Here is a 24,050-nt window from a genome sequence, read left to right as displayed (position 1 = left end):
GCACAGGAGGGGGGGGGGGGGAGAAAAGAAGAAAGAAAACTTAAGCAGTTTCTGGTTTTACAAAGCCTGTAGGGGTTTTTGCTTGTTTTTTTAAAGTTCGTGATAAATTAATACTTTTTTTTAGATTCATGAGAAAATTCAGAAAATATAGGAGAAATTTCTTTCTTTCTAGTTTTGTTATAACGCAACATTTGTTACGACCTGTGTTTTGCTAAGCTGTTATAATTTTCAATACTTATAAAACAATAATGTGAACCATAAATGCAGAGAACAATAGCATTCTGAAGCGATGCTGAAAACACTACACTGGTCTATCTATTGACCTTCTATTCCCAAGCTACTAAACAAAACATTTAATAGTTGGGTTTCTAACCCAGCAAACAGCAATTTATTAGCTCAGCTAAACTATGCACTGCTCTTTCACAGTTACAAGCTGTCAAGTGAAATACTGGTAAAAGTAATTTCTGGTATTTATAGAAGAATTTATAACAAGAAAAGATGTTTCACAAGATACTAATACATAACTGGAGTCCAGACAACTGTACAATTCATAAAGATTTTTAAAACCCTTTGAAAAAATCCTTTCTAATATTGATGACATTTGGAACAATCACAGGATTCAGAAAATTCAGAACATTATCCATGAATCAAGTCACGCAGAGGTTAATGCTGTCAACATCACAAGAAGATGCTAAACTGATACTCTATCTTGGGTGGTAGTTCTAAAGAGTAACTTTTTCTTTTTGGTAAAAGTTGTAGATAATTGAAATTCTACTGTCCGTTTTCTTTCGGATTCTCCTTTTCACACCAACTGTTTGGCTCTGTTGCCTCATTAAGCAAACCAAAGACATTTTCTGGGCTTTGCATTCTGAATTTTGGACTACGTCGTTCCAACTAGATGGGAGAAAAGCAGTTTGTCATTCTTTCTCGCCAGCACCCAGAATCCAGTCTCTGCTATTAATACAAGGTTTCACAGAATGAAGTCATCCCTCCACAGAAATTGTGAGCAATGACCGAACCTCCAAAAGCTGCGTAAAAACAGGGGGGAAGCCACTTCTCCTAGCAGCTTGTGGCTAACCACTCTCATTCCAAAGAAACTATTCTCACTTCCAGTTTGAATTAGTCTGGCTTCAATTTTCAGACAACAGTTCCTGTTATGCCTTTTTCTGCTAGATTAACGCCCCCTTTATTGTAAAATATTTTCTTCCCTTTGAAAACGCTTTTATATGATACTGAAAGTCATCTTTCAGTCAAGTTCTTTAAGTCTCTCACTACATGACATTTTCCTCAAGCCTTGAATAATTTCCATAGCTATTTTCTGTACTCTTCAACACCCCTTTTAAAACCAGTAACGCCTGAACCATATGCCAGTCTCACACTCCCCTCAATGCTGAATGCAAAGATAAATGACCATCCTACCTCTTCTCCCATATGTGCAGCAGTACCCTAAGAGTCTAAATTCTCATTTGTCCAGATTAAGACTTAAATTCTTTCTAGCTTCTGCATTCCAGCACATAACCATTCTGTAAGTGTTGCATGATATTTTCCCCTAAATATATACTTTGCCACGACTTACTGCATTAGACTGAATATTTTTTTTGCCTGTGTCCCACTTACCAGCCAATCTCTGAATCATCCACAAATGTTCATCAACAGCCATTTATGACTACTTCCAAACAATTGATTAAAAAATACAGCCACCATTTATCCCGAAGGACCTCCACTAGACCAATTTCTGGGATCTAACAATAAAGTTTGAGAATTTCTTTAACTCCTCCTTAAATATTATCCACCCTTCTTTCCTTGTAAAAAAACCCCCAATCACCAAAACTTACCTCAAAGGAATATTCAACATTTCTTTCATTCTTCTTGTGTGCCAGTCCCTTTAATTCTACTTTTTCAACACTCACTATGAAAAAGCAAAGAGATAAGAAGAATGAGGAGGATATTCTTAAATGCATGCAAAAGTGATGACTCTTTGGTAGTGCCAGGAGTTGCTTTGAGAGCATCCAACAACTTGCGGCAGTGCTTAAAGTGCACAGCTTGGGCTTGCCTCACTCAGCAGGTAGGAAGGTTGATTCCACCGCTCCATGATACTTTCAGTTCTAGCCTTAGCAAAGCTTTGTTTCAGCCAGTACCCAAACAATATACTAAATGCAGAGTTCTTTATTTCCTCATGGCCTTATCATACCACTCATCCACGTAATGACAGAATGCTACACAAACATGCATGGATTTATCTTAATAACATCAAGTAGCAAATACCATCCCTATGAGGGAAAACTGGCGCACAGAGAAACGAAGACAGGCAAAAGTCTCCATGTTTTCAGGGGCTGATTTTGCAAGGAGTTTACTGTGGTTTTATTGCTGTGTTGACATCATGAAGACTCCTTGACTGCAGTTTCATGGAAAATTTCAGCTTCAATTACTGCAGTTTGAGTAAGTTGTAAGTAAAAACAGGATCTTACTGTGGAAAGGGTTGAATAACAGTACAGGTCACTGCTTCCATCTCTACGTACGATATGCATCCTTTAAAGACATGATCTGACGCAACAGGCATTTAATATGCTAAATTCTTGGAGACTCATTTCCCAATACATGCAGATCAGAAATTCCACCATGCTAAACTTTATGAAGATTATTTTACTGACTTTCTATTTCTCTTGCAAATTTCTTCTGCCTTTTGACTGCACGCATGGGGATACACACACAGAATTTTTCTTACAAAAAGCTAATTTACATTGGCTTAAAAATTCAAAAGCAATCATACTAAAACAAAGTCACTAGAATTTTACCTCCAAGCGACAGGTGCTTGAAGGGACACATGCTGTGTATATTGTGTTTTCACTTAGAGATTCTAACAAACAAAACCCGGAGCCCTACCATTTTGTTTCTGGGGAATCACCCTTTACAAGATGTTTACCTGTATTACCTGTAAGACTCAAACCTATATTTATCACATATACCTGTAAGACTCAAACCTATGTTTATCACATATAACTTCCTCATAACATAACTGCATGACAAAACAGTTGCAGTGCAAAAGTCACAGCAACCGCATTACAACAGGCAACCCGTTTCATCAGCCTCACGTCTCTCTACTCCCCACAGTGAGACTTCAGCCAAAGCCACCCTATTGCCTCTCTGGAGCTTGATTTTCCTCTGCCTTAAAACAATCATGACCTAAAGTCTTTATCGTGGCCATTTAAAAATTTTTATTGTGCCCTGTTCATTTAAAAACGTTACAACCTAGGTCTTGTCTGTTTTAAAGACCTCCTCTTTGAGTCTGATTTATTTGCAGACGAAATTTTTAGAACTGGCAAGCTTTAAATAGATCTACAGACATTCGTGGCTGTCTTTAAAATACAGAATTAACATTCCTTTTATGATCATCTCAGCAGTTCCTTCCCCATGTACTTCCCAATTACAATAACATAAATCCCTGAGCTTATGAATAATGTTAATTCATTACTTACTACTTTCTCCTGCATATTATGCTTTTTGTAGAGACTTGCTCCTCTTAAAGTTTTCAGTGGATTCCTCTCACGCTTCTGAAATGATTTTACAGTACTACTGCACTGTTACACTGCATGCTGAGCGCCACAGGAATAAATCTTCTACATGCCAGATATTGATGAACTATCCAGACAGTATGTAGTGTCATAAAGATTTAGACATGCACATGGTTCAGAGGTTTTCTTACCATTTAAAAAAAAAATCTACCTCTGTACACTTATTTAAGAGAATTCAGGGCACCCTTAATTGTGACCACAGTTAAAATATACTGAACATTGATTGGAATTATATGTACTTTAGAATTATAATTAGAAAGAACTTGTAAAGTGGATATTAAGAAGGGGTATCACCATACTGTTGGTGAAACAGCTGAAGGATGAGCAAATAACCTGTAGAAAGCCTAGTGTCAACTGCTGCAACATCTGTTTTTGGAGTAGGACAAAGAAAGCCAGAAAGACATAGCAAGTGTTACTTAACATTTGTCATTTATAGCAAATCCACTGTCACTTTACTGAAACTCTGTTCTGAGCATTAGCATTTTCTACAGTAGTCAAATACCATTTCTTCTATCTATTCATTATTCTTCTACAGTGATTCAAGAAAAATAGGATTACCTATCAACATAAAATAAAGCTATTTCTGTTTTACTATGCAAGTTAATAACAAACTTTAAATCACCTCGTGGATTTTGTTGTGCTGACAGTTACATGACCTTTTCATGCTAAAGTTCTGGTCTGAACTTGTTCGGTTAATATAATCTGCTGCAATGAATTTATCCTCTGGAAAATGACTGCAATTAGCCAAGTGAACCATTAGGTAGATATTTCTGCACTGACTGCAGTGATCCTAAACTGAATCTTGTAAGATTAGGTCTGCTCTAGAACATGAAATATAGTTCATTGTGAAACAGCAATATGCTTCTAGGGACAATTGAGTGGATAATTTCTAATGCTATACCAAGTGCTTCAGTAATTTTCTCCCAGCTAGCTAATACCGTGAAAAGTATCATCTGTCTAAATTCTAGAGTTCTTGTTTAATTTGTCAAGTTGTATGTTTTTGTTATGTAGCCTCTCACATACTTTTTGTATTACTTAACTTGTGGTTGGTTTGATTAAAATAGCCTTCCTAAACCTACAATGAAGCTTAACTTTATTCAGAGCAATCAATAATACAAAACTCAGGAAAAAAAAAACCATGCCATCTACCAAGCAGGAGTAGATATTAAATTTGCTAACAAATTACAAAGTAAAAAAAAAAAAAAAAGTTTGTTTTTTTTTTTTACTGTATTTACTCTCAAAGGCATGGGAAATTGCTCTAAGAGCTGACTCTACCCAATATCACTATAAATGATTCCATGACCAGAAAAACCTTTGTACTGAATTAAGGACACATGATACTGTTGTCTTTTCAGGATGCTGAATTCAGCAAAACTCAAGCTTCCCAACCCAGGCGATTAAAAAAAAAAGTTAATGTTTCTAATTCAGGAGATAGCCAGAGCAAGTATATTTGCACTACTTTAAATCCAAGCTCTAGGTCTGGAACTAATCAATGGGAACTCATCCACAAGTAGTCCAGGTATGCTCTCCACGTTAGGCTTTGCTGTTGTGCGTGGGGCAGGAACCGACCACAGCAGCTTGGCAGGGTACAATACAAGTCATGATACAAGATCTGAGACCTACCTTTCCATCTGCTCCTCTCTCCCAGCACCTCCCTGTAAAACCATCCAAGAAAAGTGCTTGTGTGTGTATGCGTACATGACTCCCTCACTGCTAAAGTTTCTAAGCTGCATTGGCAGAGGGGCACTGAAGACTTTTCATCATGGACATTCATCAGTAATTATCTGGGAAATTAAGGCAGGTAAGTGAAACAGTCGGATGAGATCACAAATGACATGAAAGGGGTAGAGAAATACAAAGGAGGTTTGTAGAACTGCAATGCTGCAGGAGAGGCTCCCATCGAGGCTGTGTTACAAGTGTCCTTTGGCATCATTCAGAAAAGGGCAGAGTACTGGGACAGATGCACACAACCCTAATCATGCATTCATAGTTACTAGGAATCAGATTTTTCAATAGCTGAACCTTTGTCTTTTACTGAACTCTACTTTGAAAGGGCAGCAGACAGTACAAAAACATCTTCATTCACTCACAGAGATTTTCTGCAGTCAAATTTCCTAAGTTCGGTGTTTGGGTTTTTTTACTACTTTATTTGCTGCTTTCCTTTAAACACAAAAGTGAAGCATTCTTCATGTAGTTTTGAATTGTACATAGAAGTGTATCAAGTATGGAAGCTTGCATTTGAAATGCTAGGGCACAGAGGCAGAGTCAGAAATCACACCCATCAGAGGAACTAAGTCATATCCTCTCCTTTTCAAACAGTGGTCCCCCCTCCCCATTCCAAAATGTCCAGGTAAAAGAGATCTAGTTTATTCAGTTCTGTTTTCCTATTCTAGCCTGGGATTTTTACCCATTTGGCTGATACTAATGCATTTGTCATCTGATCAGTTGAGTGTTTCTGTGAAGGCACAGACAAACTCCTTCCCTCTCCTCACAACCAAGTATTAAATCCTCTAGTTTTCTTGCTGCCAGCCATTGACTAGCCTCTCCCTCTGAAAAAGCAGGATCTTGGCCCTCCTCCTCCCAAAATGTCAGCAGCTACGTAAAGTGAAAGACCAATTCAAACGCTTTAGGATTAGCCACGCCTGCCAGGTCAAGGTCAGAGTAAAACATGCAGTAGATGTGGGCAAGAGCAGAAAAAATGTCATTTTTGGAAACCACCTTAATATCCCATTGTAGGTTGTGGGTTTTATAACTCCCTTTTTTTCAACTTCAGGATCAAGCCACTGTTAACCAGTAAAAGGAGTAGATAGAGCAATGTCTCAATCCACAGAACTTTTTTGTGTTCCTCCTTAAAAAGTAAAAAAAATTCAAGATAATCACAAGTGTTGATTGAAGGCTAGCCTTTTTTCATAATATCCAATATTTCAGCACTAACACTAGCACTCTAGAAGTAAATCAAACACCCATTCCAGCTTTCACTAGTTTGTGCATATAATTTCCACCAGTATGTTTTTCCTTTGATTTCATGAATAGCTTTACACAGTGCTTTTTTTTTTTTAGCAGTTTCTTTACCAAAAGAAAACATACATGAGAGTCCAGAACTTTTTTTGTACAACACTAGATGAAAACTACAGATAAGACTGCAAGCCAGGAGCACATCATGAGAGCTGAGCCGTTGGGTTAAAGTGCATGACACTGAAACTACCAGGAAGAATTTACCACAGTCTGAAAAAGTAATTTCTGCTCCATACCTAGCTAGTCATTTTCCTTTTTATTAAATCACTGCATGTAGGTTCAGTTTGTGTGGCATGTAGCATGGAAATACTGTTCTCCAGCATTCAGGTGGTAAAATTTGAGTGTCATGAGACTGCATTCAACCTGTGCAGCTCTTGAGACAGTGTACTTGACAAAAAAGCAGAAGTGCTACCATTTATTTTTAAGCAGGAAAAAAATTGTTAAGTAAAATCCTTTAGTTTGTGTTATACAGGAGGCCAAGTACATGGCTTGTACATGTTGATGCTTCTGGATTTAAAGATTTTTTTTTTTTAATTTTCATTCATGAAGTTGTGTCTTCACGGCAATGAGCATTCAAACACAAATACAGCAATTGAATTTTTGCTGAAAAGGTCTACCTAACAAAAGGGAACTAATAGAATACTTTCCACATCCTTATTTACACAGAAGTGGTAATCAAAAATGCAATACCAAGACTTTCACATGCCATCTCCTCTTGTTTTTCTAAAAGAAATACTTCAAAAGCAGCATTACTCTATTACTGTTGTCCTTTAGACATCGGAAGGTAATCCCAAGTAACTGCACAAAAACTCGGAAACAAAAACTCACAAAGTCTTCCCACTCAACCCTCAAACCCACCAGTATTTATATTCCCACACATACAGGCAAAAGAGAGGGAAAACTGAAGAAACAGTTTATTTGCTAGTTTCAAAGCATATTTATGGCAACAAAGCACATGAAATTACAAAGTTTGGGTTTGTTTTTTTTAAAAAAACAAAAAGGTCAACTGATCAATTGAATTGAAGCTGAGAAACTGCTTGTAAGTATCAGCTTAAGAGGTTTGGGTTTTTTTTCCTGTTTTTTTCAGAAAGCTTCCTGCTTTCACATTTCCAACCTTTTTAAAGCTTTTTATCTAGGCTATGATGGAGAATTAAAAAAACCTACAGATACGCTCTTCTTACCAGCAAATACATTGATCCTCTTCTGCCACAAACATACAAGACTAAGTTTTCTCATCAACAAAATTTATTTTATTTCCCTAGCCTCATGCTTCTTCAAAACTTAAATTATTCATTAACTGGAATACTGGAGGCCCAAAGAAAACTTGCAGAATCAAATATTAGGTTTTCAAAGCACATACAGAAATGGCTGGCCAGAGTCTGTAAGATAAGCAGATTAGTGAGAATTGAGATTTAAGTAACCCAGGTATTGATCAACATCTTTCAGGTTGCTGAGAACTGGGTGTTCGTGTTATGTCCCAGGACCCCAGATCAGGTCAGTCTCATGTTTATTCACTAAAACGCCTTTCAACAAGTCAGAGAACTACAATATTAGCTTTTAATAGTTTTGTCATTAAAGCCAAGAAAGAGCTGGCACTGTTGACCTGTCCCTAAGACTTCTTCTGAGGAAGCTTTCACTGCAAGAGTGTCCCCAAAGCCTCACTTTACTTTCAAACTTAGACATAACACTTTCTGAATCACTAAGAGGATGACACTAAAACCATTCAACTTGAACTCTGCTCTATTCAACAACCAGCAAAAGCACACCTTGGATTGTTTCATGACACATTAACTCACACACAAACTATTCCTTTTAAGAGATACCCAGTCTGCATCAAAAAATTGATGGGCCAGAGTCCAAATAATGGACTAACAAGAGATGCTCTCTGGTATGAAATATTTGTACTTACAGAAACTGTGCTTCTGGGAGGCAAAGAACATGAAAAGCGAGGACATATAATATATTCTTAAAAACATAAATGTATCGAACAATTAGAAAGTATCAGAGGTAAATTTAGCAAGTGCGTATCACTCAGCTATGAGCTTGTCTATCTATACCTATACTAGAGGGGGAAAAACGCTTCCACTCAAAAGCATCAAGAACCATGTTTAGAGTATTTCCTTAAAAGTGAGGGAAAACAGGTAAGGAAACATTTCTTTTTGAAAGTGATCTTATTTTACTACTTCTAGAAAAAGTCAAATATAGAAAGGATGAAGCAATTCTCTCTACCGTTCACTACATTGAGTTGTCATGTAAGAATGACCTTTCATTATTATATTAGTATTAACCTGTTTTCACATAATACAGTGGTTATGGACTGAGAAAACATCATGTGAAGAGGTGTAATTGGGACACTTAAGTGATCCTCAAACCTTTATGCAAATATAAAGCTGCTGCTTGCTAAGAAGTATTTAAATTGAACCAGAAGTTATACAGCATTTACCTCTCCCTCCCAGAAGAGGGCAGAAAAATTGTGGTTGATATGAAAGCACCATAAGATCTTTGCTTATCCTTCCCACATCAGGTATCTTCAAAACAATCCATGAAGCCTGACCCACCCAGGAAATCAAAGACTGCGTTCCAGGCAGAAGACTACTACATTACAGTATCTTCGAAGCTTAGCAATGACCACAGCAATACAAAAATCATTGAAACACTCTTGAAAAGTAGTCACACATTCACTTGAGACTCCAGATAGAGCAGTCATTTTCTGATTACCAAATTCTTTAAACCAAGTATCCTGCAGGAACGAATTCTGCCTGGCTAACAGAAATTCAGGACACAGAACTAATTACCATCACAGCTTTCATTGACTAAACAAAGGAGGGAAAATTTAGCAGAGGGCAAAAGGGGACACCTCTACTTCTCACCCATTCCCATGACTGAAGCTAATGAAGCAGGGTCTGTCATAGTACATGACCCAAGAACTACTGGCTAGCAGTTGTTGAGCTCATCATATCACTTGCTGCTCCCTGCACTTCCACTTTTTGGCCTTTACTTCTCTTAACAGTTTGTGGTTTCTTAAAAGTCAATGCTGAGTTGATCTCTTCTTAAGACAGATGGTTTTGTGGAGAAAAAGGGAGAAAAGAGGACTCAAGTTTAAGGTATGTTGGACTTATGAGGCTGAAGTGGGTCCTAACAACAGGGTCCACCATCCAGTTTTCTGCCGGTATCTCTGAAGACTAAAAGTAGAAGAGCAGACAGCAGCTTTTCCATGGTGTTGGCTTAAAAAGGAAGCTACAGCTAGGAAAAAACTCGTAACCAAACAGAACAGTTTTATTAGTTAGCAAGAAAGTCTTCTGGCTGGCTGTTGCCTCTATAAAAACACACAGGAAGACACTGGAAATTAAAGCTTCATGGACATAATGAAAAATTTCTGTTAGCAGCAACATTAGCAGAAGAAATGCTCTTCGAACTGTCATTTTTCTTTGTAAGAAATAAGAGTTCTTCCAGTTTAGACAATATTTAAGATCAAAACCAACACATACTTACAACGTGAGTTTAAGTGACAAGTTAATCCTACTTTAATTTAAAAGCAAGACTGAAGACTATGAACTGCAATATTCCACAGGAAATAATTACACGTCTTTTTTAAAAATCAGGGACATTAGCTTACTTTTGGCAGCATATAGGAAGCAATAATACACTGGGATTGTATCGCTCGCCCCCAAACTAGTAGTTTTCATGTTCCTGCTACTTCCTCAGTTTGGCTTATTTAACTTGCCAACTAAGTGACCTTCTTATGTTTCTCCAAAAAAGACGGATATTTTTAAAAGTCTGTATAGCTTAGCTTTTAAGATTTTAATTGAATTCATACATTGTTTTCAGTAACACTGAATGATACTGTCAGCACTTTAGCCAACCACAAAAGCCAATCAACCTTAAGAATGGTTTCACAACTTCATTGGATTCAAAAGCTTAAATAAAACAAAAAGCTGTCTGCACTGAAGGCTGGAGAAGACTCCCATCTGGACAGGAAAACGTAAAACCCAGAAGAATCAGTCAGCTGCTTTCAAAATCAAGATACAGCTTCAAACTTTAATTTGAAGGTTTTTCTTACCAAATGCTTCAGGCCAAGAGTACTAACTTTTGCATTACTGCTGCTGAACTGCCTGCCATTGCCACTGAATAGACAACTGCCTTACAAGTTGCCTTTTTTCTTTTCTAATGCCAGAAAGCTTTTACAGAATAAATTATCCAGAAAGGGCTGCTGTATTGGACATATTTGCGTAACAGCTCCACTGCCTTACTAAATCCAAGCACCAACACTTGTCACTAAACAGGTGCTGTGCCTTGAAACATATACTTAACCAAGGATATGCTGTTGAAATATATATAATAATGCTCTGAGCAGAAAGAGAGCTATGATACAGGGCCAAAAAAGGCTGCAAGAGTTTGACATTAGTTACAGACCATTGAGCAACAGGTAAAACATACTCTTTAATTCAAGTAGCTCTAATCAAGCCAAGATGTATCTTCTTATAATGTCAGGCAGAACATATCCAAAAAGGAATCCTTAACTATGTTTTTTAATACCATGGAAATACTTTGGTATTTTCAGGCACGATTTTAGGTAAACACTTGCAACACTGCAGGCTTAAAGGTATCCTACAACAAATTCAGAGACATTAGTCACAGTATCTGAGATTAAGCCTGTGCTCAGATTTTGTTGCTTGGGGGCTGGGGGACTGCTTGTTTTTTAAAGGACTTCAGAATTTAATTTGTAAAATATATTTACTGCCTAATTCCCCAAGCTGGCTAATTCTACATGTAACTGCAGCTAATTAACTATTTTCATACAACTGAGAAAAGCATGTGTAAGTTATGAATGCAGCTGTGTGCTTAATTTGCTTAGAAATCTGGCCCAATGACTCATCTTCCTTCTCCGATTTAACTAGAGCAGACTTCTTGAAGGAATGCACAGCTCATTTTGAAAAGTACTCCTGCAAAATTGACCATAAGCCCAAACGCTCAGTTTGAAGGCAGCTTCAGTAACCACTAACATACATTCTTGTATAGGCAATTAAAATAAGCAGACTGCCCATATCTAATTACACAGCCCATGCTTGTAAAAATATCTCTGCAATCAAGAGAGATGTTCAACTTTGTATATAAATACTTTCACTTACTAAGTAACATGCAGTTGTATATTTAGTCTAGTTTTATCTGATCAAGTGATTGTTTTATTTACTGTTCTTAGACCACTTTTAAACCAAATACTGGCTTTGTTTCATATTTTTAAGAGAAAGTTAGCTCATCCTAGAGCAGTCTTATGCTTCCCTAGAAAGGATTTTCTGTGGCACATAATTCACTGAACCCCCGCAAACCCAAGGCGAGCCAGATGATTAGTTCTGATCTGAATGCTATATTCACCTATAAAACTAAAAATGTAAAGTCAGTTTTCCATGGAAAACATTCTCAGGTACTGTTTCTGTGCTGAAGTGTACCAAACCCCAGAAAACCTAGGCTTCACTAAATCCCAAATGTCAGAGGAAACAAACCCAATGGAGCTGAAGCCTTTGAAGTTCATATGTCTGCACGGAACAGACACCTACCCTGAGCTTAGAAAAAGAATACAAACCTCACTGATGCACCCTGAAAGGAAACCAGACAGGGAAGACATGACACATTCAGGTAGTCACCACAGCTGGGAATCTGAGCTGGCATTTGCTTTGAAGTTTTGAGCAATGTCCTAAATACAGATGGACAAATCCGAGTCTCACACAAACACACCAGACGCGCCATTGAAATAATGTAAGGTGCCACCTTAAGTGCAGTTTGAACTGACAACAAACCACCTTTGGGGGGGGGGGGGATGAAAAAAATGGTAACTGAATTAAGGTTGCATATTACCCATTAGTTTTTCCTCATCACATAGGATTTTATCCAAGTCTTCTGGGTCCCACTTAGATAATCATAATCCATTGTTACTCTTTTTTAAAAAGACCCAGTCCCCACTGCATAAAAACTGTAATTGTTTTTATTATTTAACTTATTATTTAATAAATGATAATTTATCAGTTGCAATCAATCACAACTGCATCCAACGAGGATTTGACCAGCAACACTTTAAGCTTAGAAGTCACCAAGTCAGGACCTGAACATTACATGTATATATATTAATTATACATATTCTATAAACATATGGAGGGTTTTTTTCCTACAGCACAGTCAAATACAGACTGAGGGCTGCAGCATGTAACCATATATCAGCATAGATGGACCCCTGTCAGTGAGATTATAACGCAGCAGCTGCTCAGCCAGCATGCCCTGGCTTGAAGGGCAATCTGGTGATAAAACACCAGAGTGCTGAGATCAGATGGCCGGCTGCTCCAACCTTGGCCAAAGGATTTCTTCAGCTACCTAAAGGAGTTCAGAGTTTCCAACTCTGAAGCAAAAATACCACAGAAATGTGCATTTCAAAGGCACATGAAAACATGCAGCCAGTCTTATTTGAAAGACATCTACTCCAGACCAGCATAGTTTAATGCTCATGTAAATAAGCACGTGCTGTTTTCTGCATTTTTGAGAACAGTATCAGCGCCTTGAAACTCATGACTAAGGCTGCAATAACAAGCAAGCATAAGGAGCAAGGACAAAGTCATTTTATACCAGCTTTTTTTTTTTTCCCCCTGAAGAATTATAGCATGAAAACCTTGTTAACAATGAAAAAATAGTGTTAGCATACCACATAAAAACACCAGACTAAGGGACTGATCTAGAATAGGCAAAACCTTGAGTACATACAGTCTTGCCAAGAGCCACAAATGCATTCAAGTGCTTACAGTGAGAAACAAATATCCCTCTGCACAACCACTTCTGTGAGGTTCTCCTTTTCTTGGCAGTTATGTCCTTGTACATTTTCAGGTCTCTGGTCTCAGGCTTTAATATTCTTGTTCCCTTTTATACAAATAATTGTTCCTTCATTCTGGATCCCAGACAAGATTTGACCAGTAATTCAAAGAGACAGAAAAAAGTTCTAATTCAGCATTCAAGCTTATTTTGAGATACTGTACAACTATGAGACAACTGTTTCTGTAACACATCTGTGAAGCAAATACACAAGGGAAGAGAAGACCAAAGTAGATTTTATTAGTATTTGCCAAGGCAGTGAGAATGGCCAGGAACTGAAGTAAAAAACAGAAACAAAACAAAACCCATCCACTAAAAACTTGTCTTGAAGCTTTGATTCTCCACACTTGCCACTAGATTTTTCAGCATGCAGTACAGAATGAAACAAAACACACTTCTAGCAAAACTAAAGTTTAAAGCTCTAGTTCCCCACCATCTTTTGTAATAGTAGTGAATCTAGCAAATCCCTGAGCTATTTAATAACAGGGACAGGAAGGAACACAAACTTTGAGCTCCCCAAGCCACTAATACCTATTTCATACCTACTGTTTTTGCAGGCAAAGTTCACTTACTACACTCTTCCACAGGACTGTTTACAAGAAAACAAAGTCTGAATGCTTTGTAAATATGGTGGTCCAACTGTATCTCTGCTGGAATTATACACACTGAATAATTCATCTACAGAACTAGAAAACACAATAGAGATAATCTAAGGCACTGTTGTGTTCTATGCCATTTCCTTTCAGCTGTGTATATTAATGATGTAATTTTAGCAGGGCTACCCCTTTGAGTTACTGTTAAAAATAGCATCCACACCATACACTGATGAAATGCATCCACTCCAGGCAGTGAAGTAATGCAGCAAGTCCACTGCTTTTTTTCCAGGGAGATAAAAGAACAAGTCAGAAAGCAAATGAAACATTAACCTTTTAGCTTAGCATTTCCATGCACCTGAGAAATAAAATTTACTTTAATCAAAACCATTGTTTTGCATAATTACAGCCTATGACTTTCCAGCATAAAAGAGCAAGAGAAAAAATTAGAAATGAAATCTGACAAAGCACATCAACAATGCCAAAGTTGACTATTTGTTTCCTCCTCTACTTGTGTGGCACACAGTAACAGATACACCATGTGAGCCACAGTTCCTCTATTGCAGAACACATCTGACAGCACTGGCATCAAATGTTTAAGGAAAGTACAAGATAACCTGCTCTACGCAGGTTTGGGGCAGTACGACCCCTTAAACTCCCAATTTCCACTACCTGCAATCCCCAAGTGAGATTTTATTCTCAACTTAATTCTTCGCATCAACTCACGAACAACTCTAGATGTTTTCAATACCCATACAGCTGTCAAATCCCTTAATCCAGGTCTCGGTATCTGGCTCTGCTCTGGCATTTTTCAACAGATGCAGTTTATGAAAACTACGTTAAGCCTGCATTACACAGAAGAATCCAACTTTCTTTAAATAACCCCAAATAAAATTCAATTAATACACAGAATTTCACTCCTTTGACTGTTCTCAGCTTCATTCTTTCTTCATTTTGATTCTATTTATAATGAACCCAGTGTTAATAGTACCATTTTCTTGTTTGGTTATTAGCAAAAGGAAATAGAAGTTAGTGAAATTTAAGAAATAGTATCTACCTATTTAAGCAAAACAAAGGGGAGGAACTTGCTTCTGTCTACAAAGAGTGTCCAAAGAGCCTTTCTGACCACCAAGTAGAAAAATCCCAAACATTTTGACATGAACTTGAGTTTTTTTTCTCAGAGAGCTACACAAACATTAAGCCAGCCCTGAAGTGAAGCAAGAACTACCTAACTTGATGGATGCATAAGCAAGACTCTACAGTAAATCAGAAGCAAAGCCGTATCTAGAACACAAGAATAGCTAGCTCTTGCACAGTGATCCTCAAAGGACATGAGGCACCAATTCCTTCGGAGTTTGAATCTGCAGTCTAAAAAAAACAATAAAATCACCCACTGTGAATCAAGGATGGCATCAGCTGGTAGTCAAAGTGCAGGAGAACACTGTTTAAAAAACACAACCAATTTCCTCCCCTCTAACTGCACACGTCCTGCAGTTAGACTCATGAGTTACCATTTGCAAAAGGTCTCTCTCACTAGCATTAAGTATTATTACATTCGTTGTTTATTCTTTGCAGTCCATCTGTTCCCTTGTGCCAGATACTGAATGTGAGAAATCATGATCACTTCCATGGAAATAGTGTTGTCATTTACTAAATAAGGTCACTTCCAGATTAGAAAGAAGGGAAGCAGAGTAAAGAAATATTTGCTGTAGTAGTAGGGGAAGCAAAGAAAATTGCTGGCAAAGTAAACAACTTTTTTTGTGATATGTTCTCATCCTTCCTCTCCACCCACCTTCTCGTTTTCAAACCAGACCAATATGCCATGTCAGTGCTCAGTACAAAGGATAATGCATCTCCTCCTGTGACTTACTGCCCTACTTGAAACCAGAATTTATTGTTTCCAATTCCCAATAGCACCAATTTCTTTAATGTTATACCAATTTCTCTAAGGTCTGGTATCTCTTCCCTACTGTAGTCTGATTCTTTCAAAAACTGCCAGCCTCCCATGTCTGCAGAAAAAAGCCCCAATGTGAGAATCCTAATACTGACATAAAAAGTCAAGCAACTTTACGTTCTCATGAATTTTCAGATTTAGACCCAACAATCTGTGAGGGATGGCAACATTTCTAACTTGTATATGCAACTACCTGTAAAAACTCCAGCTACCTGTTGATAAAATTAGTGTACTTTAAGCCTATTGCCCTCAGGGAGCCACCTTTTGGAGAAAAGAATTAATCTAGATGTAAAGGTATATGAAAATGAAAAATGTGCTTTGGAAAATGGGGAATTTAACAATAAACTGATAAGGGAGGGGAAAGAACATCTACCAGCTAACAACTAACCAGCTACAAAAAGCTTACTAAGCATGCCATACACAAGAAAATTGCCATTCAGTCATTAGTACACTTGTGACAGTAAGTAAAAAAATGGGCAAGGACATTATGGCTTCCTAGGAACACATGTAGATCACTTCTGTTTTCTTCTTTAAAGTGATTTTTTTTGTCCAATTTAGTTTAGGGCAAATGTAAACCTAGATAGGATAAGCAAGCTATTTATTTTAAATTATTGTATCCCTCTGTTTAGCATGGCAGTGAAATGGCTTATTTCAAAACAGACACTTCCAGATGTTAAATGGTGTTAAGTTCTAAAGAGATGCAATGAACAGCTGAGCATTTCTGAACATTTCACACATCTCAATCTTCAAGCAGGAGACACAGAAATGTCCAGTTCTAGTGAGCTATTTGCCATCAGGTTGCAGCAGGAATTGCCAGGAGACAAGAATCAGCAGTTAATGTTCACCTTCATTTTTTCTTAAGTCCTGCATGACATGTTTTCTATTCTTCAGTAAGTTTTTAAATTTCAAATTTCCTCTCCCCCCACCCCCTGCCTTTATAAAGCCTTTTCAGTATAAATGCAGGTTTAAGCATTAGTTCCACCAAGATGTACACCAGATGAAGTTTTCACAACTCACTCTCTTCTGACTCTGGTACATTTTTTTCTGAAGATGCTCTGCATTAAGCCATTACCTAAAGATTTGAGAAAAACTAGTTTTGCTCATTTAATGCAATTTTAATTAAAAGCTCAAGTTGCTTATGTTGTTTCATTACTGGCAGAAGGTCATGCTATTGCTTCCATAACTGTTGAGGTAATGGCTATTGATTTCATCTGCATTAACAACTAATGTGCCATAGCAGGCACTTCCAGGACTTCAGAGACATGAACTGGCAATACAAGAGAGTCCTTCTAGGAACATACATGCCCAAGTCTTGCCTCCTGTGCTTCTGAAGAGCCATGGAAAAAGGCAAATAGTATTAAATATGAGTTTATAGTCTCACATTAGATATTGACAACTACATTGTCATCACCTAAGATCAGGAATCTGCCTGAGGAATGCATTACAGTGAGGTAAACTCCTTGGCATGGCTGAATTTACCAGCATACTATTCTTCAAATTTTTATTTTTCAGAGTAGCTTGATTCTAATTCATTATAAACAGAAGTATCATCCAACTCCCACTAAAGCCAAATTGAATGGGCTTCAGAGTACTCAAAGTGAAGTGCTTCATTGTCAAACCTTACTTCAGCAGAAAGCTGGTCATTTTCTAATGTTTAATAAGAAAATTATATTGCCCAGTACACAAATTCAGAACAAGTCTTTATATAACTTAAGAATAAAAGCAGGATGAATTAGTAAGGAGCAACATGAAGCCTTATTTCCCATGGACCCATGTTGTATGTCTCCTCTCTTCTGCAGACACTCCAGCCCCATATCCCCTATGACAGACCTACAATACTACATTCCCTATCTACCATGTCTCCCTTAAATTCTTGCAATTTTTCCACATACTCCCTAAACATACACACATAACTAGCTACCTTACTTCTGCAGGCACACTTACCATTGCAAGACACCTGCCTCTCTTGCACACCCATTTACTTGTGCAGGATGCCAGTTCAGTCTTGCATCCCCTACAGTGGATGTGCACAGGACTCTCTTGAACTGCCAGCTGGGCAACAATCAGCACATGTTGCCTCTAGTCCAGAAAAAACAAACACAATGAGTGGCTGGGCAGACAGGATAAAGGCTGAACTGTTCTTACCTCTCCTCTTGATGCTTCAAAGAAGCATGAATGAGTCTCTTCTATCCAGACACTACTGTAAATAAAAACTCTAAATACCTCTGACAAATTTGAATGAATTTAATCAACAGGCTCAACAGTTAATAATGTAAGGACTGACAGAGCTGCCCAAGCAGAGTGATTCCATCACCTTTATTGAAGAAAAACTAGCAAGAAGCCCAAACGATACTGAAAAAAAAGAACCACTCAGCAGCTTCAAGATAATGCCCTTAGGTATATGCTTGATATAAACACTATTTTAGGTGAATATGTGAACAAGGCACATAGTATATACACAATTAAAACTGTTTATAGGGAATGTGCATTAGAGAGTCTTCTGTCATATGAACTCAAACAAAAGCCATGGCTAAATATATACAGCACGACTTTCCACTGAAGCCAACTCACTGCAGCTCCTGGCCAAGGAGTACACCTTTTAGTCTTCATGTAAAGTCCCCGTGAATGACAAAGGGTTGCCCTCCCGAAGGCCATGAATTACAAACTTCAGTAAGAAGCACCTTTAAGTATTTGCATAAAAAGGCTATCACAATTACTGCATGAGTAGGCAGATCAGAAGTCTACTTTTCATTCAGTTAGAAGAGTCCTCATGCTGTTCTCCGCTCCTCTCCCTTTGTGTCTTGTCATAGCAATCCCAGATCTCTCCTGACAAGTCTTGTTATGTAGAAAGGGAGGTAACAAGGATGACAAAGAAATCCTGACTCCAACCTCTAAAGAGTACAAAAGTTAACTTATTAACAGTTAGTGGCATAAACTTGCCAGAGTCCAAGTGCAGCCCCCAGGAGTGTGGAACTCTACTCCCAGCTCTGACACAGCCCAAGGGTGAGCTCCTTAGCATGGCCTCTGGCTTTGGGGACACAATATGTGTTTATGCGGGCAGACTGAGAAGCCCATCAAGTACAACTGCACAATCAGCAAAAACTTGAGATGAAATGCAATGTTTTTGATTTTTTTAACAGTAAATTAAAAAATCTCTTATTGTCTTTATTGCAAAGTTAAACCTTCAACCTTAATTGAACTCCAGCTTCAACTACTGAAGACCAAGCTGCGTGATTTATGCAACATACAGGCTTCAAGAAACTTCTTAATAATCTTCTAGCACAGGGGAAAATATGCAACAGCAAAACATTTTTAAGTACACTAATCCTTGGATTTGATTGCTAGATTTAACTCTAAATACTTGATACTTATAAAACAACTAGTATATTAGAGACAGTAAGTTGGGAATGCAATGCCTTGTGTGATCTAACAACCTAAGATTGCTGAAGTTTAGAAGCAGAGTTCTACTTCAGAGATAAAATGAACGAAGACATATACAAACAGCTGAAAAATTATATACAGTTGGTAGAGGAAGATTTTTCCTGAAGGATTATCATAGCCTAAATATTTCTTTAAGCCCTACCCTAACAGTAGTTGACCCAATATTGTTGGAGATGATGTATTTACTTAAAAATAGAATAATCCAGCTACACAACTGAGGCAGAACAAGGCACTAGAAGTCTGGACCCTGAACCGAAAGGATTTCAGTGCTTTTTTTCTCCCCCTGTATTTTCTCCCTGCCTTCAACAGGCTGAACAACTGGTGTCAAACATTTCAGGAGGAAATTGATTGCCATTAACTACAAGAGCTCCTGCAGCCTAGTTTCTTGTGGAAAAAGGATGAGTCAAGGAAGTGGAAGACAAAAGAAGGTGCAAGACATACAAATACATTTTGCCAAGGAAAAGAAATTGGGTAGCAAAAATAGTGCTTAGAAGTTCTGGACAGCTTACACCACATGTTTCTGTTGACTACTATAATGAAATAATTTTGATACCAAAGCTTGCTGCACGTAACAGTCAGTTTAACTGACCTGCAACTCACATCCTACCTGATGTCAACAGGATTACTGCACACAAGGATGTATTTTACATCCTAATATTAATCCAAAATTAAATCAATACATTACTGAGATGCATTTTCTCTAAAGTTTGTTTTTCCTCATGTCCACAGACTGCAGCTCCTTTTGCCCAGCAAGTCATCTGCTATTCTATGTACTTATTTTAGCGTGGGACACTGTCGACGCTTTGCAGAGCCCTGTATGTGGACTAATCGCATAACTTCAATTAAGCAAGAAGTTTTACTGTGCTCAGCAGGAGTACTAAATGGAGTACAGACTGTAGAATGAAGCCTACTGCGCCTATTTTACATCTAAAAGCTTTACTCCTCTCTGTCCACAGAAAGCAGCTTGTGCCTATCATTAGATGCACGTGTTGCAAGAATTGTGATTCAGCTTCACTATATAAGGATCGTATTTCAACAGTTGCTTCATTTGAAATCAGACTGGCTTGGAGACAGTTTTGAGGTTTTGTGTGGCAACAGCGGAAAGGCAAGATAAATACACAGGAAACACAAGAATAGGGGAATTTTTGTCACTTTGCAGAAAATGAGACTTTTTCAGTCGAGGAAACCATCTTCCAGACTGCTTTATGGAGAAAAACAGTGGTAAGTGCCACCTGCAAAGCCTCGTAGCAGTAATGAACGTCTTATAAATACCAACACAGAACTTCCACTGCAGGAAATCTAAAACAGAGGCTGTGACAAATCAGAATTTTACTCAGCATTATGAGAAACTACAGTATGAAAACTGCACAGTCTTCATACTGTAATGTTTTGCAACTTACATTGCCTTTATTATAAAGATTCTTTTGTTCTGCACTTCAACATCTGGACTAATGTACTTTATTCCACTGTGCTTTTGGAAAATATGCTGTGGTCACCGACCATGTTTAATACATTGCTAAAATATGTCACAGGCGCAGAGTAGTACTTGCCTACAGTGCTATCCACCTAATGGCCAAATCATTCTGCTCAGAACATTACAGTAAGTAATTAATAACATCTCTGGTGTACAGGAAATTCCTATCGCTTTTTTTAAAAAATACAAAATAAGCTGAATTTTTCATTCAACTTTGATAACTAACTGCTCTCTTTTGGGAATTGCCACACAAGGTCAGATAGGCTTGTTACAAATTAGCTCTGTGAATGGGACTTCCATAGGTCAGATAGCTCCTTCTGGACTTTAGCATAGTAACTGAATTTCCTTTAGCTACCAGCACAGCATTACCTGCAAAACAAAAGTTGCTAGTGAATATACTGGTTTTAACCAGTGACCTTCTTTAACCACCTGGGTCACTTGCTACTGGAAAAAAGGTTCTGAGGTGGCTCCCCAGAAAATGTAGGGTAAAACCCTAAATTTAAGACAACCAGCCTCGGTGCCTTTATCAGAATCCCTCCAAGTAAGTTTGCTGACTTTGTTGGCATTGTGCTAGGAAACACAGACCTGCCTATAGAAGGGACCATCACTACACAGCTGCACTGTTGCTGAAGTATGTGCCTGTTGGGCAAGCATTCGCAAGCATGAAATCTCATCTTTGAAGCTGGAATCAACATTTCTGACACTGACACCTTCTGCAGCTGTATTTGCACTGGTTCAATTTTTGTAGTATTGCAGAAAAAAGCCTAGGGCAACACAAGAAAGACAGTGTGGTGCTCAACTCAGGCAGTATGCAAAAAATGCCCAACCTTCATTTGAATTTGATTGTTTTGTTCAGATTAGTGTTAAAACCATAGTTAAAACCTGACTACATTCTAGAAACAGTGGGAAAAAAAAGACAAAAAGATCTAGCAACACATCCCTCTTGGAATTTCAGTTACATGTAACACAAGAGTCTATCTGTATTTGCCTCTGTTCTCCTTGACCAGGGAGATCCATCAATACCTCAAAACCTGTAAATAAGCCTGTCTGCAGCTTACAAGCACAACAGCCACTCCATGAGACCAGGGCAAGTCTCCACTTCCCAAAGTTACCTCCAGTTAAAATAACTTCCACATCTGTGAAAAGAGGTTTGAACAATCCTAAATCACTGATCAAAAAAATATGAGTAAAAAGCACAATTTATACTGCATGTTACAGCTATTAGACTTTAGAAGAGGTACACATCCTTCTATGTCAGTACCAATCCATATTTTTTCTAAACTTGCATAGGCCAAGTTTTTGAACTTTATTTTACAGAAGAAAAGTCCAGATAAAACACAGATACTCTTTACTTTGCAGAAATGTCCATCTGGTTTACCCTGCTTTAGCATTGATACAGGCAGAAGGGAGAAGGGGCTTTAGCTAAGACTGAAGGACCAGCATGGAAAAATTGGTGAATTTTGCTAAATAACCACAAGATTGCCCCCAGCTGGTCACCACTCTCACCAACTTGGTCATTACAGCATGGATCCCGTACCCCAATGCCTGACAACGTTCCTGTGGTTAGCTGGACCTCCAAGATAAAAGGAAAGGTTTATGGACTTCTCAGACTGACACTCACTTTATAAATTCGTTTCCCAAGGCAGCAATATTCTGTGCGGATAGGATAGTGAAATTATTCAGAAGTTATGCATTTGACAAGTCTCTACATGACGCATGTACGACTGTTTCCAGCTAACCACTTAATGCAAACACAAGTGTATACAGACTTCCACCACAGTTTGTTAAGGAGTATTCAGCAATATACTCCATTCTTCTCATCTCTCTCCCATATGGAAACTTGAAATATTTTATGCTAAAAGCTAGTTTCAAAGTGTGGATTTGGGAAAATACAGCCACTGATAGCTTTCAGGTCCAAGCCTACTACAAACCCATTCACTGTTCGACTATATACAGAGTATGTTATATTACTGACATTTCTACAAATCCGGATTAAAACCATTCACTGGATTAATACAAACTGTCTCTAATCCAACTAAGCACAACGGATACTGCACCCTTTGTCAGCTTTCTCATTTTTCTTCTGTTTCAGCTACAGCCTTTTTAACTGAGACACTTCCAGCTCCAGTACTTTGCCAAGAGAGGAATGATGAACTTAGACAGCTCACTATTTCTGACCACAAGTGAGAACAAATCCTCAAGCTGTCTGAAACAAGACTCACTAGAAAATATCAATACAAGAATTACACAACTGGTCAAGCAACCTGTCCATCCCATACTCTCATAACTGGATTTCATGTGCTCCAGGTTAAAAAGTTAGCGAGTCCTGCTAAATTAAGAGATGTGTCTCTTTGCTACAAGCAATGGTGGCTCCAGGCTGGCAAATAATCTTCAGTTGTACTCCAACCTTAAGAGGTAGAACTCCCTACCAGACAGATCATCGTACGTCAAGGAGAACTCAACATAATCTTTGCTGCTGGTGAACCAGAAAGCAGAGTATCAGTAAGAAAACTGTGTTTGTTCCACAACTCCTTTTACCAACTATCACTAAGGCAATCTATAAATTAAAAAGCTACAGTCTCTGAAAACTAAGCAGGTATTCTATAAGAGAAAAACAGATCAGAGGAAAACCTAATTAATTTTCACAGTGTACCATGACTAATCTTGGCATATATGGTACTGGAATAGCAATCACTGAGTACAAATGAAAACAGTGTTGAACCCTGTCCTACTTTTAATCAGATGAAAGCCACAAACCCAGCCATGCTTCTGCTTAGTGTTGCATTTTCTTCTACCCTGATAGCTTTTACAGCTGGAGAAATAGCTACTTACAGCACTATTCTGCTGTAAAAAATTATTGCTACTTACAGCTACTGGGATTACAGTTGAGTATGTCACAGAAAAGGAGGTCCAGTGGAGGCAAGCTAAGAACATTTCCTTGGGACGTTTAACCCTTTCCAATCTGTATCAGTTCCTCTGAGTGAAGATGTGCTTTGAAAGTCTTGATCATCATTTATGTGGTATTAAACTATATTTGCAAGGTTGTGCAGCAAGCCAGTGGCAGAGAAGGAAACAGAACTCTGAAGACCAATTCCAAAAAATAAAAAAATTTATATGGTCCATGACAGTATTTTTAATGACATTTGAAG

The 24,050-nt window shown here is 38.0% G+C and overlaps 1 protein-coding gene across 1 annotated transcript in view; it reads right to left on the bottom strand.

Moving 5' to 3' along the window:
- The window catches only part of ZCCHC14 (zinc finger, CCHC domain containing 14), a 53,071-nt gene that overhangs the window by 13,985 nt on the left and 15,036 nt on the right, over window positions 1-24,050 (bottom strand). Inside the window, exon 3 of the mRNA XM_010579607.1 lies at window positions 1,836-1,909. Coding sequence (XP_010577909.1) covers window positions 1,836-1,909 — 74 coding nt within the window. The remainder of the gene's footprint in view (window positions 1-1,835; window positions 1,910-24,050) is intronic.

The sequence above is a fragment of the Haliaeetus leucocephalus genome, unplaced genomic scaffold (genome assembly GCF_000737465.1).
Source record: "Haliaeetus leucocephalus isolate CR32 unplaced genomic scaffold, Haliaeetus_leucocephalus-4.0 Scaffold668, whole genome shotgun sequence".
In the NCBI taxonomy this organism is placed as follows: Eukaryota; Metazoa; Chordata; class Aves; order Accipitriformes; family Accipitridae; genus Haliaeetus; species Haliaeetus leucocephalus.
The sequence above is the reverse complement of the archived record's forward strand: the minus strand, read 5'-3'. Positions and strand labels throughout refer to the sequence as shown.